Source organism: Zootoca vivipara, chromosome 2, assembly GCF_963506605.1.
Source record: "Zootoca vivipara chromosome 2, rZooViv1.1, whole genome shotgun sequence".
Lineage (NCBI taxonomy): Eukaryota > Metazoa > Chordata > Lepidosauria > Squamata > Lacertidae > Zootoca > Zootoca vivipara.
In genome coordinates, this window is record NC_083277.1 from 44321514 (window position 1) to 44338275 (window position 16762).

The following is a 16762-nucleotide window of genomic DNA, read 5'->3' on the forward strand; positions in this document are numbered from 1 at the left end:
AGGAATAATATTTGCCCATGGTCACCAAGTGAATTCAGAACTGAGAAGAAATTTATAGCTGTGTTTCCTATGCACTTTCCAAGATAAAAAAGTAACCCCACCACATAAATCCTTAGAATGAAAGCCGCAGAACTTACGTTACTATGATCTGGATTTCCAGAGATTTAATTGCAAATTATTGAAAGGAGGACACACAGAGTTACCAACTCAAAGCCATTCTATTATCACAAGATAGGATGGTTTATTGTGAGACTGGTGCTGTTCAAGCAAACAAGTTTTTCACAACACTCACACATTAGCATCACAATGCCATCCAGTATTATTTTCCTCTTTTAATCTGGATTTCTCCTTTCTGCAGAAAATACAGTATTTTTTTTTACATTTCCAACAACGCTTTTGCAATTTTAAGTCCACGTTTGACAGCACTCATAGTCTATAATTGCACTGCATATTTCTGTTTGATATAAATGGCTGCAAAATAAAACACATTACTAATGCTTCATCCTTTTGAACAAACACCAATCAAAACAGCTAGCAAAATAAATATTTGACAGCAGAGAAGAAATGGTGTGATCATATTAACTGTATGTAAGAAAACCAGGAAACAGTTAAAGTGCTCTAAAATTATCTGTTTAACATCATTATTTTTTACTTATGTGCTTTTATTGCCACAGCTGCGGTGTCAGCACTACCACAGCCTCAAGTCATGCTTTCTAAATTCCCAAGCAAAATTAAAACTTCCTTTCTATTAAAAATTCAAATGTTGCTGCAGTAGGAGATATATCCTAAGGGTTTCAGCTGTTTCCTTCCTCCAAGGGAAAAAAGAAGAAGACTATTTGCTGCTTTGGAAGGTCTTTGAGTATATGACTGAGCTAATGGTGCTTACACTCAGAACAATTTCAACTTGGAATGAATTGCTCTGATCCTAAGTCCAGGAAGCAGTCAACAAGAAGGAATATGCCAGCAATACCTTGACATATGTGCTTCTGCTTCTCAGTACAAGCAGAGGATGGAATGAGAGCAGAAGGGTGAGTCAAGAAAGGGTCAGTTCACTGGAACACAGTAAGCCAAGAATGTGTATCTTCCTTTTCAAAGAGCATTAATTTACTCCAGCCAAGTACTGTCCAAATTGCCACTTTAGGAGTAGAGTACCACAGCTACTTCACTAACAAAAGCAAATAAAATGAACACTCTTACCAGGGTGGCGGTAATCAATTCCCCTCCCCAAAATTTCTTCTTACCTGGGTATTGCCTAAAAAAGCCCTTTGCACTTCCAAAATATTGCCATATAAGGGAAGGGTCACGGTCAAAGTTGTCAACAAACACTTTGTTTAATGATTCCGACCAAAAGACTCCATTCACAATAGCAGGATCTGAAAAAGAAGGAGGAGAAGGTGTGAGAGAACTTTGGTTGGGTAATTAGCATCCAAGAACATCTTCCCCAGCGGCTGTGCGTTGGCATCTGCCTGTCTTGAAAGAAAATGGAAGAGCACACCTTCAGGGGTAAAGTCAAGCTGCTGGAGAGTTACAGCACCTGCTATTGCTGTAGAGACCAAAATGGGAGAAACATGTTTTATTGCAGGTGGGACAGATCAAGGTGTCCAGTATTGCTGCTAGAGCAAGACTATGGTGTTTCTTTTCTCTGTGCTCCTCCCAATGATCATTCCTCCTCTGGTCACTGCTGTGGATACATGACCTGACTGTCTCCAGGTATTGCAATCATCTGCAAGGGATTCCCATATGGCAGGGTTAATGTTGTCAGCCTTCATGTCATGACTGCAGAAATCTTTGTAATGCAGAGTTGGTCTGCCAACAGCCCTACTGCCTGCACCCAGCTTCCCATAAAGCATGTCCTTGGGGATCCTGCCATCTTCCTTCTGTGGAGATGGCATTGGGGTTGGTGGGTAGAGGGAAATTGACAAAGATTCTTATAGCAATCTAGCCAGAAAAGAAGAGTTGGAGGAGGAGGAGGAGGAGGAGGAGGAGGAGGAGGAGGAGGAGTTTGGATTTGATATCTCGCTTTATCACTACCCGAAGGAGTCAATTTCAATTTCAACACCTTTATTGGCATATAACCGAAGGAGTCTCAAAGCGGCTAACAATCTCGTTTTCCCTTCCACCCCCACAACAGACACTCTGTGAGGTGGGTGGGGCTGAGAGACTTCAGAGAAGTGTGACTAGCCCAAGGTCACCCAGCAGCTGCATGTGGAGGAACGGAGACGTGAACCCGGTTCACCAGATTACGAGTCTACTGCTCTTAACCACTACACCACACTGGCTCTCTTTTAAAAGTAATTTCTAAAAATAACTATCGGGAGGGGGGACTTTAAAATTCCTCAATGTCAATGCAGAGAAACACATGCCCAAGCGTTCAGCACAGTAGTTCCAATGACGTGTAAAATAATGGTTGACCTCAATCGACTTAGTTTAATGGGGTAATTTTAATGGAGTGGAAAAGAGGTGAATTGTTTTCTGGACTAACATTCATCAAGGAAAATACTAGGAGAGGAGGGAGCAGCGGAATTGTCTGAGCTACATATCTTTGAACTAAGCTTTCATCTAAATATTTATATTTACAAGCACATGCTGTTCATTAAAACAGAGCAGACTTTGTTTAAAAGACATGTCTCCCTTGAGCGGCATGCTTTTCTAAATATGGGAGGGCATGAAAAATTAAAACCAACAATACCAGAGATATCCTGGACAGGAACCATTGTTCTAGCTGAAATCAAACCTGGCTAAGAGGTCAGGGATCATTAGTTTGGAAAGACAAAAACTACCGATTTTTACTAGTTGAAGCACAACAGCCAAATTTTCAACCCTATGCAGGCTGTATACAGATGTACCCAGGTCTGGGAACTGAGGAGTTGAAAAAGTCACTCTTTTTCAGGAGCAGGCACATAGTTTGGGGATGCTCCTAGATCAATTCTCTCTCATTGGGGGCTCAGGTAAGCTCTGTGGTGAGAAGTACCTGTTATCAGCATAGATTTGTTTGCCAAATATGCCCTTTCCCATACAGGCATAGTTTAGTCCAGGCTTCCTCAACCTCGGCCCTCCAGATGTTTTGAGACTACTATTCCCATCATCCCTGACCACTGGTCCTGCTAGATAGGGATCATGGGAGTTGTAGGCCAAAAACATCTGGAGGGCCGAGGTTGAGGAAGCCTGGTTTACTCACTGTGATTCATGAACTGGTTACCTCGGGACACGGGTGGCGCTGTGGTCTAAACCACTGAGCCTAGGGCTTGCCGATCGGAAGGTCAGCGGTTCTAATCCCCGCGACGGGGTGAGCTCCCGTTGCTCGGTCCCAGCTCCTGCCAACCTAGCAGTTCAAAGTGCAAGTAGATAAATAGGTACCGCTACAATGGGAAGGTAAATGGTGTTTCCGTGTGCTGCTCTGGTTTGCCAGAAGCGGCTTTGTCATGCTGGCCACATGACCTGGAAGCTGTACGCTGGCTCCCTCGGCCAATAATGCGAGATGAGCGTGCAACCCCAGAGTCGGTCACGACTGGACCTAACGGTCAGGAGTCCCTTTACCTTTACCTTTAATGCACTCCATGTGGGGCTTCCCTTGGGATTGATTTGAAAACTGCAGCTGGAACACAATGCTGAAGCCAGGTTGTTTCAATACTAAAATAAATAAGGTAGTGAAATATTTTCCCTGTTACTTTAATCACACTTACCACAGCAAACTAAATGTTAATCACTAAAAGCACCAAACTTTACATTTAGGAAGTTGAAGCCAAAATGAGGCCATTAAAATTTTGTGGTGGTTCCCAGGAAGAATACCCTCTACCCATGCTGGGACAGCATAAGATGTCTGGATATGAGAGGGTCATCCTTGTGTCTTCTTCTCTCCTAGCAGCACCATGGACAAAAGAAAGTGTTTTGGAGGGAAACAGCTGCCACATTTCTCACCTTTGGAAGCTGAGAACAAAGGTCTTTGTCTTTGTCTTTCACACCTACACTAACTGAAAAGGGTGCACAGTTCACCCTGCTCTGCTCTCTTGCAAAAGGGGGGAGGGAAGCAACAATTTTGCCTTTTCCATTCCACTTCCCTATCACAAGGGAAACGGCACACCATTTATCTAACAATGGAGCAGGAAGGAAGATTTCTCTTTCACGCTACTGTAGTTTTAAATGTTGCTGCTGGAGTGGGGAAAGGTTTGTTGCGGATGCTGCCTCAGACACCACCACTAGATGTAAAATTGACCTCTATGTAGAACAGGGTGTTTTGGGTGGTGGCTTCTCACCTGTGGTAAGGTGAAAAAGAAAGTCATTTCTATCCGCTTGGGCATTTTAGGATAGCTGCAAAGATCCTTCTTTTAAAACAATGGATAAGGGAAATGAGGAAGCGGCATTTGCTTTGCTTTGCTTTTGATTCTTGTGCTACTCGTAGGCTATAATTGCTTACTTTTAAATTTCCATCATTGCATTTTTATAAACCTACTTGCGTTATTATTTTGCTGTCACCTACCGTAAGAATCAAAATAACTGAAAACAAGCTATATGTTTTTTAAAATAAATGGAATGGAAACTATTGGCTGGTTTCCTGCGAACATTTCAAAATGTAAGTGGAAAAAAGATTACCTAGGGGAGGATAATTTACCCTAGGCTATCCAATAAATCATTTTCCAAGCCAGAGAATGAACACAGATCCAGGTCCACAGAACATGACCAAGTCAAGTTCTATATTCTCTGGATTACACTGACTCTTAAAATGACCAGATTATACCTACTCAACCTGTAGAATATGGAGATCAAGCCTCCTGGGTATGTAAAAGATGATGTTGAAAAAGACTATTAAAATCCCAACCATTTGTCATGATTAGAATTTCACAGCAGCTCTTATAACACTATGCAGAAGACTTCACTATTCATTCTATATTCCACTTCCATGAATTCCTTAAATTGCCATTGCTTTATCTGAAACATTTTTCTTAATCTTACGGGTACTCTGTATCCTCTACTACTTAGATGTGAAATGTGAAAATTATTTTGGGAGCAGTAATAATGCAAAGCAGGGTGGAGATCATCCTCCTTCTTTCATGGAATATAGTCAGATGCCAGCAAAATGAAGCAAGTATATTTCGCTTTTCTGCCAGTCCTTTAAAGGCCTCTCTTGATTAGCCTTTTTCAGAGAAGTTTCCTGGCAACAACCTTTGCAATAACACCCCCCCCCCCGGGGAAGCTTTCTCCTTTCACCCTTTTGATAAGACATATGTGGCAATGTGCAATTTGTTTTAGTGCCATTTCTGCAGTTGCTATCAGGTTCTTTATTGATATTTAATATAAACAGTGCCTGTGGACAAACAGGTACACTGACAGGAATCTGAAATATAATTGTCCAAATGCATGTAGCAATTAAGTTGTTGTCATAGATATTATTGACCCTAAGAGGTAGAGCTGAGACAAAGACTGCATTCAGCCAGAACAAATGCAATGCCATGGAATGTACAAAGGGAAAAGAAAGCTCAGTGACAACACTTCTTGGCTCTTACATTTCTTCGGTTGATTAATATTCTATGGCCATTTAAAATTGTTTGTTTTAACTATTTATTTTGTGCTTTTACCCTGCATTTCTATCTTGTGAACCACCCTGAAATATTTGAAGGACAGTTTAATTTAATAATAATAATAATAATAATAATAATAATAATAAACTATAATAAAATGATAGGCAAAGCCCCGTTTCCACAAGCATTACGCGTTCCAAAAGATAGGTCAAAAATAAAGCACATTTCCAAATAATGTGCCTTAAATTCCAGATAGTCTTAACTCAAGCTTTACACAGTATCACACACATGCTATCCACAAAGAGATGTACAATGAAGAGTTTACAAGCAGAACAATTTTAACAGGGGCTGGAGAGTAGTAGTCTCGTCTCCCCACAAACCCATACCTGGCCAGCTCTTAGCAGTCAAGGCCAAAACAGGGAGCTTTTGGGAGAAAACGGAGACTGATCTGTCATATCCAAGATACATGGCGTTTCCATGCTCTCTGGCTTTCTTCACGGTGTTCCGTTGCGCCAGAAGCGGTTTGGTCATGCTGGCCACATGACTCGAAAAGCTGTCTATGGACAAATGCTGGCTCCCTCGGCCTGAGAGCGAGATGAGCACCACAACCCCATAGTCACCTTTGACTGGACTTAACTGTCCAGGGGTTCTTTACCTTTACCTTTTACATGACACTCTGCAGTGTGTGTGTGTGTGTGTTCATAATAGCGTTTAAATTTCTGTGGAAACTCGGGTTTATTGCTAGGCTATGGAAATAAGAAAGTTTAAGAGTTCGCGTGCTTTTTGTTCTAATTGCAGCATGAAATGGAACAGAATTAATTATTGCCCAGACACAAATTTGTAATGTTCATGAGTCTGGATAAATTGGCAGACTATGTTGTCCAGACATACTTCATCAAGATGATTTTGATGTATGTGGCAAACTGTGACAGTGCTGCATACAGCCAGGTTTTAAGGCATCAGAATGTGCTGAAGCTATGCACAGCTGCACATACGCTCACAGGAATCAGTAGCATAAGTTTTAGAAATGTCTCCAGTTCACTATGAATTGCCTGAACATCTGGAGTTTTACATAGACAGCCCCTGGATGACCTGGAAAAGCACTTAATCAAGATCGGCTTTATTCGTGGCTGGCATCTGTGTCCCCACGCCCCCATCTCATTTGTTTCAGCAGTAGGTAGCTCTAGTTGCTACCATGCACTCCAAGATCACTGAAAGAATAATGAGTCAGTTGTATTCTTTACATTCAGAGTAGCCCTGTTGTGCCTTAATGCAGTGTTTCTCAACCTTTTTTGGGCCAAGGCACACTTGTTCCATGAAAAAAATCACGAGGCACACCACCATTAAAAAAGTTAAAAAATTTAACTCTGTGCCGCCCTATATTGACTATATAATTATGACTGTAAGAAACACTTGCCAATTGCTGTGTTGGTTGCAATCTCCTGTAATAAGGCTTCACAAGCCGCTGATTTCTCTGCCAGCACAATCCTTTGCTCAGCAAGTTTCAGGTTGAGCTCATCCAGCCAGCTTCTTTAAGTTTGTCTAAAACCACCCTCCCATGGTGGTGACTGTTGAGAGCTGCGCTCACCCCGCGTCGTGACCCGGCCGGCTTCCTTTCCGGCGGGTTAGTGGTGAATATTGGCGGCCGCCAGGCACGTGACAATGCAAATCGCCCTTCTCGTCGCCGCACGCCGCGGCACACCAGCCAGCGTCTCGCGGCACACTAGTGTGCCGCGGAACAGCGGTTGAGAAATGCTGCCTTAATGCAACTGTGCTTTTGAAAACTTATAATCACTGGTTCCATCATTGTGCCCCCCACTCCCCCCCAAAATAGGGTGCTCCTCGCTTTTTTAAGGGTGCCTAAATTATTACAGAATGTTGGAGCTGGAAGGGACAGCTGGAAGTTATGTAGTCCAATTTCCTGTTCAGTGCAGGATGCAATTACATCCATAAGAACATGAGAAGATCCTGTTGGATCAGGTCAGTGGTCCATCCTGCTCTCACAGTGTCCAACCAGATGTCGATGGTAAGGCTGCAAGCAGGACCTAGGTAGCTCAGTCAGTAGCTCAGAGGTCATGGGTTCAAGCCCCACGTTGGGCAAAAGATTCCTGTCCTTCAGGGGGCTGGATTAGATGACCCTCATGGTCCCATTCATCTCTAAAACTATGATTCTAAGCATCTGCGTATATGCTTCTAGTGAAGGGAAACTCATCACCTCCCAAGGCAGTCTTTTCCTACAGCTCTTAATGTTAGGAGGTTTCTCCTAATGCTTAGCCAAAGTCTGTTTCCCTGTCATTTCTCGTCCTGCCTCTGGAGGCACAGAGGACAAACCTTCATATACTGCATGCCAACCCCTCAAATATTTTGAAGACAGTGATCATGTCTCCCCTCAGTCTTGAATCCTCCAGACTAATCAGACGTCATATGTGAAAATTACCCATGACCTCCTAGCCTCATCATGATACCACTTTCTGTGGAGATGAAACTCTAAAGATTTGCTCCTGAGACCTGATTCCCAGACTGATTTGCCCATATTGTGTGGCTAAAATTACAGTATGGAGACAGTTTATGTGTTTACTCCTGAGACAAACATGAATATGCCAAGAATCTGGGAATAGTTAAGCATGCTCATGTCTGTCTCTTTGGTGACAGGCTAATAAATCCTCCCCATGTTGCAAATGTTGACAGAGGAGTGATTTGTGGGAGTGCTTCTCTAGATGCAATTGTTAGCATGGGAAGTAGTCTCAAATGGTGATAAGGAGTTATTTTCAGCCTAATTTTTGTTTCCCATCCAAAAACTATACCAATGTTTTGAATTCATCTGGGTACAGATTTTGTTTCGCATTAAATTGCTTATGAGCTCCACAGCATATATCAGGGATGGAGCCAGAGTCCTGAGCAGAATTAGAATAGCTGGGCAGAGTGGGTTTGGGATCCGGCCTGAATAAAAAGCTAGAGGGCTCTGAATGAAGAGCCCGCTTCTGTCGTTGTGCTCTGGGCAAGGGTATATTAAATGATCACCTTCCCCACATGGTTTAAGATCTTCAGAGTGTGTGTTAATAGTGAAGTCCCCTTAACCCAGACTCTAGATTCCCTCCCTCCCTCTCTCCTCTTGGCTCAAGCAACTTGCAACAGCCTTCAGGTCATGGGACCCAGCCAAGGAGCTCTGCAGAACCCATTAATAACTCAATTTAGTTTCACCACACCAGGTATGGAACCTTACATCATATCTAACAAATCTTGTGTTAAAATTTATCCGGCTCTTGCCTGGATCCAGTATTGTAGAAACAAAGCCTAATTAACCTTGAAAAAATTACGTTGCTCAGATTGTCCTTTCCATAATGTATTCATTAACATAATGTTTCAGATTCTCTGCTTCTAGGGCTGCTTCCACATTGGGCATTTCGTGTAGAATAGCCTGTTTTCAGCCACAGGGTACTATAGGACAACATACACCCTCCTCTCTTCCAGCTTCTGCTGGTGGAAAGAGCACCACTGGTGGAATGGCTCTGCCATAGTGGAGTCCCAAAGCTGCACGTGATGGCTGAGACACAATGCTGGCAGTAGCCAGCAGAAATCCCAGAAGCAGGGTGTTTTGCACCAAGGGCAGGCTCGGAGGTTTCCCATTCATAGAATCAAAATCCCATGGATCTTCTAAGGGCACCAGTCTTCAGGATTCTCTGCTGCACCAATCTGGAAATGGCCGCAGCAACTTTTCTCCCATCCCTCACAAAAGCCCCTGGCTAAAGCATGTGTACCAACCTCAAGGCACCAGACTACACAAAGGTACTTTCAATACCCCCCAAAACCTAACAGAGATCATGGAGTCATAGAACTAAGCTTCAAGGCTCCCATCAGACCAATATTGCTTTGTTCTCTTGGATTTGGTCTTTAAGGAAATACAGCACCCATGGCTCAGGGACTTAACACATTCCATTCAGGATCCCCTTAAGATCACTCACGGTTGCCAGATTCTTGATCAGCGTCCTATCCCTAAAGAAGAAAAACGGACTCCTGTATGGCTCGGATAACTCTTTTAAACCATGATTTATGTTTTAGGATGTAATTAGGTGATATCATCATTGATGTCTTTTATTAATTTATGAGCAGAGGGCAATGTTTATGTTGCAAATTTATTGTATTGTATGTTGTTGGTCTTTTGTTTTTTGTTTGTTTGTTTTTTGTAAGTTCTTGGCTGTTTTAAATTTGGAGGTTTAAGGTACATATATGTTGGTATGGGAATTGTTGTGTGATGGGCCAATGGCCGTAATAAATATCTATCTATCTTCCATTCAGGATCCAATGATTTCTAACGTAAGGGGTTCACATGAAACTCTTCATGCATTAAAACCATGCTCAGGAATTATGAGAGTTGTAGTCCAACAACATCTGGAAGGCCACAGGTTAGCTACTCTTTCAGTAAACATTTATGCTGTGCTCCACAGCCTTCCTGGCTGCCAATGCTTCCTGATTTGAAAAAAGGTCCATGGGAGGAGTTGCTTCATGATATCTTCATCTGGGCTTTAATTGGTGCTTTTGTAATCACCTACCCAGGTGGACTGTTTTGCATTGCTTTAACACAAGCCCTCTTACAAAACACCACATTCCTTTGGTAAATAAGGGCACTGTGGTCAGATATAATGAGCTTCCAGCTTTTGATTTGGGGGAAGTATATAAAAATAGAATTCTAAAAGACTGAAATTAAGCTTGCAACCCAATGTACCATGGCTAGTTTTATAGAACTCACAAAACTGATTTTAGTTATTTCTGAATAAATAAAGCATTGTGCTGTATGAACTGCTTAATTTATTTCTAGAAATACTGCACATTGCACAGATTCGGGTTTTTTTATATAATGTATTTTGTGCTTCTATATTGTGATTTTATGTTGCAACCAACCTGAGACCTGTAGGTATAGGGTGGTATACAAACTTAATTAATTAATTAATAATAGAAGAGCTCAGGATACTACAAATTCGGAGAAATTAAGTTTAGTGCCTAAATAGAACTCATTTTGAATTGTGTCAAAGTAAAAATAAAAAGAACAAAAAAGTTTGGATAATCTAAAAAAGAAAAGAAGAAAGAGAGAGAAAGAGAGAAAGAATTTGTAAATTCTCAAACCTAGTTTTTAAATGTTGTACACTTCAGCTAAGTATTAACGCTAAGCAAGTAGAGGGCATCTTTTTTCTTTTCTTTTTCCAAGATAGTTCCAAAGTGTGATCTGTTTTATATAGAAAGGAGAAATGTATAATTACACTATTGTAAGATAACAGAGTGAAGAAATCCCACCATGGAATAAGTGCTTAAGAAAAAGTGTGCATGTATCTTTTGTAGATCTTTAAACCTTCCTTCTATACTATAAATAAATGCTGTAATATTTACATTTGCCTCACAACCATCTGAATGTAAGCCTGGCATGGCCAATCCCAAAGGACTTCAGAAAGTACTGATTATGACGTCATTTGCCATTGAGTGCAAAGGTTTAGACTAGCTCCCAAATGCATATTTTCATGACAGTTATTGCATCTGATTTTGGTTTAAAGGGCAAAATGGTATTCCGTTATTCATACTGAAAGCAATACCTCTAGTCCAGATATATGTGCCCTCCTACCAAGGATTGCACTCTATTTATTTATTTATTTATTTATTTATTTATTTATTTATTTATTTATTGAATTTTTATTGTGGCATTTGCTGTAAACATTCCCAGGGTGGATGGATCACAATAATAAACTGGACAAGGGGTAGATTTAAAAAACAAACAAAACAGAAACAAATGAAACATCCTTCCGATGAGAACTCTTCAGATGTACGGTGTAAAAATATTTATTTCATTAAGCCCATCCCCGGAGCTCAGCCACTTTGTCACTGGTGTAGGGACTGCGGCTGAAAAATCCACAGCAGTGAACTGTGAACAAGCAGGCTATCAATTTAAACAATGGAGCAGTTTTGCAGGGACGCAGGCTTGGAGGGAAGCTATTATAAATAATGGTGCCTCAAAGAAAATAGCTCTGTGGAATACAAATAAAAATCTATTCCTGCTTGCGAAAAGATTAGATCACTTGTTGAAAGAAAGCTGGTGCTGGAAAACATCAATACATGGTGCACTCAATTTACATTATAGGCCATTTCTACAAAGTGCTGCTGGTATCTCCCCACCAGTATCTCCCCAACATGTAACTAATGCCTAGAATTAGGGCTACTGCACATCCCACTCACCTCTTTTACCAAACAAGATAAGCTGGGATGGGGGCATTGTTGCTGAGAGACACAGTGCCTTTTGGTTGCCTACTGCATTTTTCCAGCCCCTTTGTTTTGCCCCCTTTGTTTATATGCTGTTTCTCAATGAACTGAACATACTGTACCAAACAGATCATATGACACAGCCACAATGAGATCTGAAATACCCGCATGATCTTTTTGTTTTACTTGCTAGGGTCAACGTTTGATTTCAAAATTACAACATGGGGGCACAGACGTGAGTTTATTTAGAAATATATCACTCATAGGCACAACCACCTTGAGTCTTAGCTTCCAATTTTGTTGCAGAACATTTTTTGGCTCAATAAACCTATTTCTGTGCACCTAAACTTTTCTTTCGTGGATTTTGTGGCTTCCCATTCCTCCCCTCTGTTTATGCTTGTGACATCATCAGGCCTGCCTCACGAGCCCCTTGAGAGTATAATACTATTATAAAAATCTTGCATAAATGAAATTACTTAGCTGGGGAGGGGAGTCCCCTGCCTAAGATACAAGGTGCAATTGCTATTCCAAGTCGCACACAATCTAACAGCAAACTTATTTTACTGTTTCATAGATGAAGAGAAGTACAAGGTTGCATGCCGCTATGTCCATTTTCAAAAATCTGGTGTCCAGCATACAGGTCTTTTCAGCTCCATGGTGCATAAAGGCTTATCAGCCATGAAAGCTAACAAATTAAACACAGCGGTGACATGTGAAATTTTATTTCAGGTTTTCACTACTAGGCAGGAAGATAGATATATATAGAGATAGACTACAATCAATATGCATCATTCAAGGGATGAAAAATTTCTAGTTATAATATCTTAGAAAATAGGTAATCTTAGCTTGACAGTCACTTGGAAAGAGCTGCTAGGGAAGTATGACTGAATGATATTCATAGCTCCTTTTAAGTGGCAAATTGAAAAAACCCTACTTCATCAAAAGTGGCTGTGGTTCATCACATTGCAATATATTTTTGAGAAGGCTCTATACACTCAGAAGAACTTCTTCTCCAAGGCAATCAGAGCATTGATTACAGTTTGCATTTATCAACTTTCAGCAAATCAACTCATAGTGTGCAGGGGAGCCAGAGAAAGCCATGAGATGGGGTTACATTCCCCCCCCCCTCCAACGTGGCCTTCTCTCCCTCTCACTGGGCCATAAAAATTAAGAGATGTTTTAAGTTCACTTTCAAAAAGTTTTGAGTCTACCATCACCACAACTGCTGAGCTGGGAGAAGCAAATGACAAAGTCAAACTACAAATGCATGTCCCACAGAGATCTGAACTGGGGGTGGGAATCCAGTCTTTGTAAAGTTGTTGTGTGTTTTTAAGCACATAACGTAACAAAATAATACGATACAACCCTATCTGTTTCACTGTACTTAGTTGTTTTCTGAGTGGTTTTTGTTCTACTGCCCAAAGGAAAGGAAAGTGTGAGAAATATACTTGTTATGTATGTGGCCCCTGTTCCCATCTTAGCTGTTAAAAAAACAAAAAACCCAAGAAACAAAATTGCCATCCTGAATAGGAAATCAGTAGCAGGTAAAAAAGTCATTCTCCCAAACTAAATTATCTGTGGGCAAGATACCTGCAGCTGCATTCCTTTTAACTCCTGTCAGATGTATGATGCTAAAATCCTGTCCCCACTCCTATGTTTACCATTTGCACTTGAAGACAAACTATCATTCCCCTCAGTAGAAGCTGTCCTTCTCACACCAGTAGCAGATTCAAGGGGGAATCTGGATTGGGACTGCAGTGGGGGTAGGATTAGAAAATATCTACTGCAACACCAGTGTTCCAATTCTGTTTGGCCCCACCATACCATTAAATAGCCATCTGTACAATGGCCCATCTAGTCTAGCATCCCGTTCTCACAGTGACCAACCAGATGCCCATTAGCAGAACCTGGGTTCAACAGTTATCTCCCGTACGATTCCCAGTAACTGATATTCAGAGGCCTTTGACAGTGAAGGTAGAACATATCCATAATGGCTGGTAGGTGTGGGTAGCCTTGTCCTCTGTAAATTTGACTAATCCTCTTTCAAAGGAACAGGCAGGTGCTTGAGACAGGCCTCAATTGAAGGAGGGAGGGAGGGAGGGGTTATGACAACCCTTTGCTCCTTCTGCTGCATGCCCAGCAGCATGGATTGTTCCAAAGTTGTTGTGGAGGAGAGGAGCCCAGTGCAGAGCTATCATAGCGATAATGGTGATAATAATGAGCATGACTAAGTTAGGGCCATTAACTTCTATGGCTTTACTCTGAGCAAAACCTAATTGAATGCCATTCTAAACATTGGCGACTGTGAAGCATAGCTGTCAAGTTCTCCCTTTTTTTTAAAGGAAATTCCCTTATGCTGAATAGGCTTCCTCATGTGAAAAGGGAAAACTTGACAGCTATGCTGTGAAGGACAACAAATTCAGCTCTGTGACGACTAGCCGCCTAGCCATCCGAAGTGTACATTGAAAAGGTGAAAGACCTGTGTTGATATTAAGCAAACTGCACACACCGCTTCTGAGGAAACATCTAGCCATGATATCGCTAGATTGCCAATGACATCGCTTTGGGGCCTGCACAGTCATTTTGTTTGGGAGGAGAACTGCCTCTCACATTCCTCCCCATTCCACCTAGCAATGAGAGCAAGTGTCAAGTGAACATGAATGAACTGAGTATAACTCAGACTCTCCCTAAGCACCTGATCTGTCCTCAGAATACAGAGCAACATTAACCAGGTGTCTAGAAATGCTGTGTTCCACTAAATGCAGTATAACTCAGCTTCTCCATTACTTTATCTCCACAGGGAAAGGGACACACATACAGCCAAAGCTCATACTGGGTCAAGCGCTCTCCCCAGAATGTAATAACTGAATAGGCCCTCAGGATTGCTCCGAGGATTGTTGGGATGATAAATGAAGTAAGAATTGTTAATGTGCTATAGAAACCCAACGTTAATATTTTCCCTTAAACTTTTGTTCCAACGCTGGTTTTGTTTCAGATTAGCAGACAGATGGATTACAGAGTGGGGAAACAAAAGATCCCAACTTTTTCTTTTTCTTTCCTTTGCAGAGTTGCATTCCTGTATCTGACAGAATGGTACCAGCAAAACTGGTCCATTTAAAATGTCATATAGATACATAACTTGTCACTTTATACGGTGTGAATGAGTATCATTCGCTGCAATATAATGATTGGAAATTAGTCAAGTTTTCTCAATGTCTTTCTTCACATGATTGAATTTCCCGTCCTACATTTTGTGCGATCCATATGTTTTGATATAAAAACTTGATAGCACAGCTTCAAATTTTCGGCAACATATTGTTTGCTTTATATTTGTCAGTTGAGCTGAAGTAAAACATATCCCCCGCTGACAGGAATGCCTGAAAATATTCGCGGACTTTACCATCTCTCAAGGAAAAAAACTCAATAATTCTGGTAACACGGATAAAATCTTTTCCTGCATTTTCTAGAAACTCACTGCAATACAAAGGGATGGCGGGGGGGGGGCAGCTTCAGAAATAAAAAATGCACCAAAAGTATACAGCAATATCTAGCTTGGGTGATAGAGCAGCACCCAGAAGTCACCACTTAAAACAGAATTTGATTATTTCCCCCTTATTTAGAACAGGATTGATAAATGTACTTTCTCATGAATTGCTTTATATTTATTAGCTGTATTTTGATTTTCTACAAAGGTGTTGGACTTTAATATATTGGTTCCCAGAAGCCTCTTTTAGCATCACTTAAACTCTCACAATGACTAGCTTTATCAAACTACTTTCTTGCATGAAGAAGCAGCTTTAATGTCACACAATGGAGTACTTCCACTTACCTTTGTTGTACATGTTGGTTGGCACTTGGACATCACTCAGGGTAACATTCACAGGCAAGTTATTAAAATGGTCGTTTGGTTCTAGGATGAATTCCTTCCCCAGTTCTAAGAAGTTCCCATCTTCATCCCGCTCATTAATGAGGACGGCATTGAAATATTCATACTGAAAAAAAGAAATCCAGTAATGACATTACCAAAACAGCACTCTTAAATACTAAAAGCATGTTTATGCACTGTTTCAGTATTCATTACATCCTACTATATACAATATTCGGACGAGAATGTAAGAAGAAACCTTGTGGATTAGACCAACTAGTTGAGCACTCCATTTCCTAACAGTGCCCAATCAGGTTCCTCTTGGGAAGCCCACTAGCAGCACACAAAGACAATAAACCTCTTGCATCGTTGGCCCCCAAAAGTATAATGCTTATGATCGGAGGGGGGTGTTTGCATATAAACTTCATGACTTGTAGCCATCAACTCCTTTCTGTGCCACAGCTTTTACCTAATGGCTACGGCACAATCATATTTATCATCTCACATGTTGAACATACAGCCCATAGCCAAACCAAGTGTTTCACAATTACATCAGAACAAATGATTGCTGCACGCCAACAACAACAAGGTGTAGACTGGCTCTGTGAGCTCAATATTTAACGTTCAATCCACAACTGCACATAAAGATGGCACCTAGTTGAATGTGGGTGCCGAAGGAATAGCACACAACTTGCTCAGCATCAGTACAACAAGCACATCCATCTTTTATATTTAAACCTAACTTGTATTGAATAACAATTTTTGAAGTATAAGCATTCGTTCTTTTAATGATTTGCCCTACAATTATTTTTTAGCCAAGGGAGTTCCTTTTGTGGTGTAATTACCTTCCTCTTTACTACAGGCGTATATACCCTGATATGGCATTTGAAGGAGAGAGATTTGCAGATTTCTGCATAGGCTTTAGCCTTTCTTCAGACATGAAATAAAAGATAAGCAAAAGAAATTTAGATTTTTTTAAAAAAAATTGTTGATTTTTTGTGTGTGACCTAGGTCAAACAAGAATTCTATCAAACTCTATACAGAGCAAACTAACCTCTCAGTTATCTTTCACTCATAGGGGATTTGAAATAAAATAATGAAGAAAATATAACGTTAGAAGACCCGTTAACTGTTTTTG

The 16762-nt window shown here is 41.0% G+C and overlaps 1 protein-coding gene across 4 annotated transcripts in view; it reads right to left on the minus strand.

The window, feature by feature from the left end:
• Window positions 1–16762, minus strand: part of CACNA2D3 (calcium voltage-gated channel auxiliary subunit alpha2delta 3) — a 511446-nt gene that overhangs the window by 277798 nt on the left and 216886 nt on the right. For all 4 annotated transcript variants that reach the window (XM_060271434.1, XM_060271435.1, XM_060271432.1 and 1 more), the window contains exons 5-6: window positions 15589–15751; window positions 1242–1373 (exon numbers count right to left, since the gene is read on the minus strand). In XM_060271434.1, coding sequence (XP_060127417.1) covers window positions 1242–1373; window positions 15589–15751 — 295 coding nt within the window. The remainder of the gene's footprint in view (window positions 1–1241; window positions 1374–15588; window positions 15752–16762) is intronic.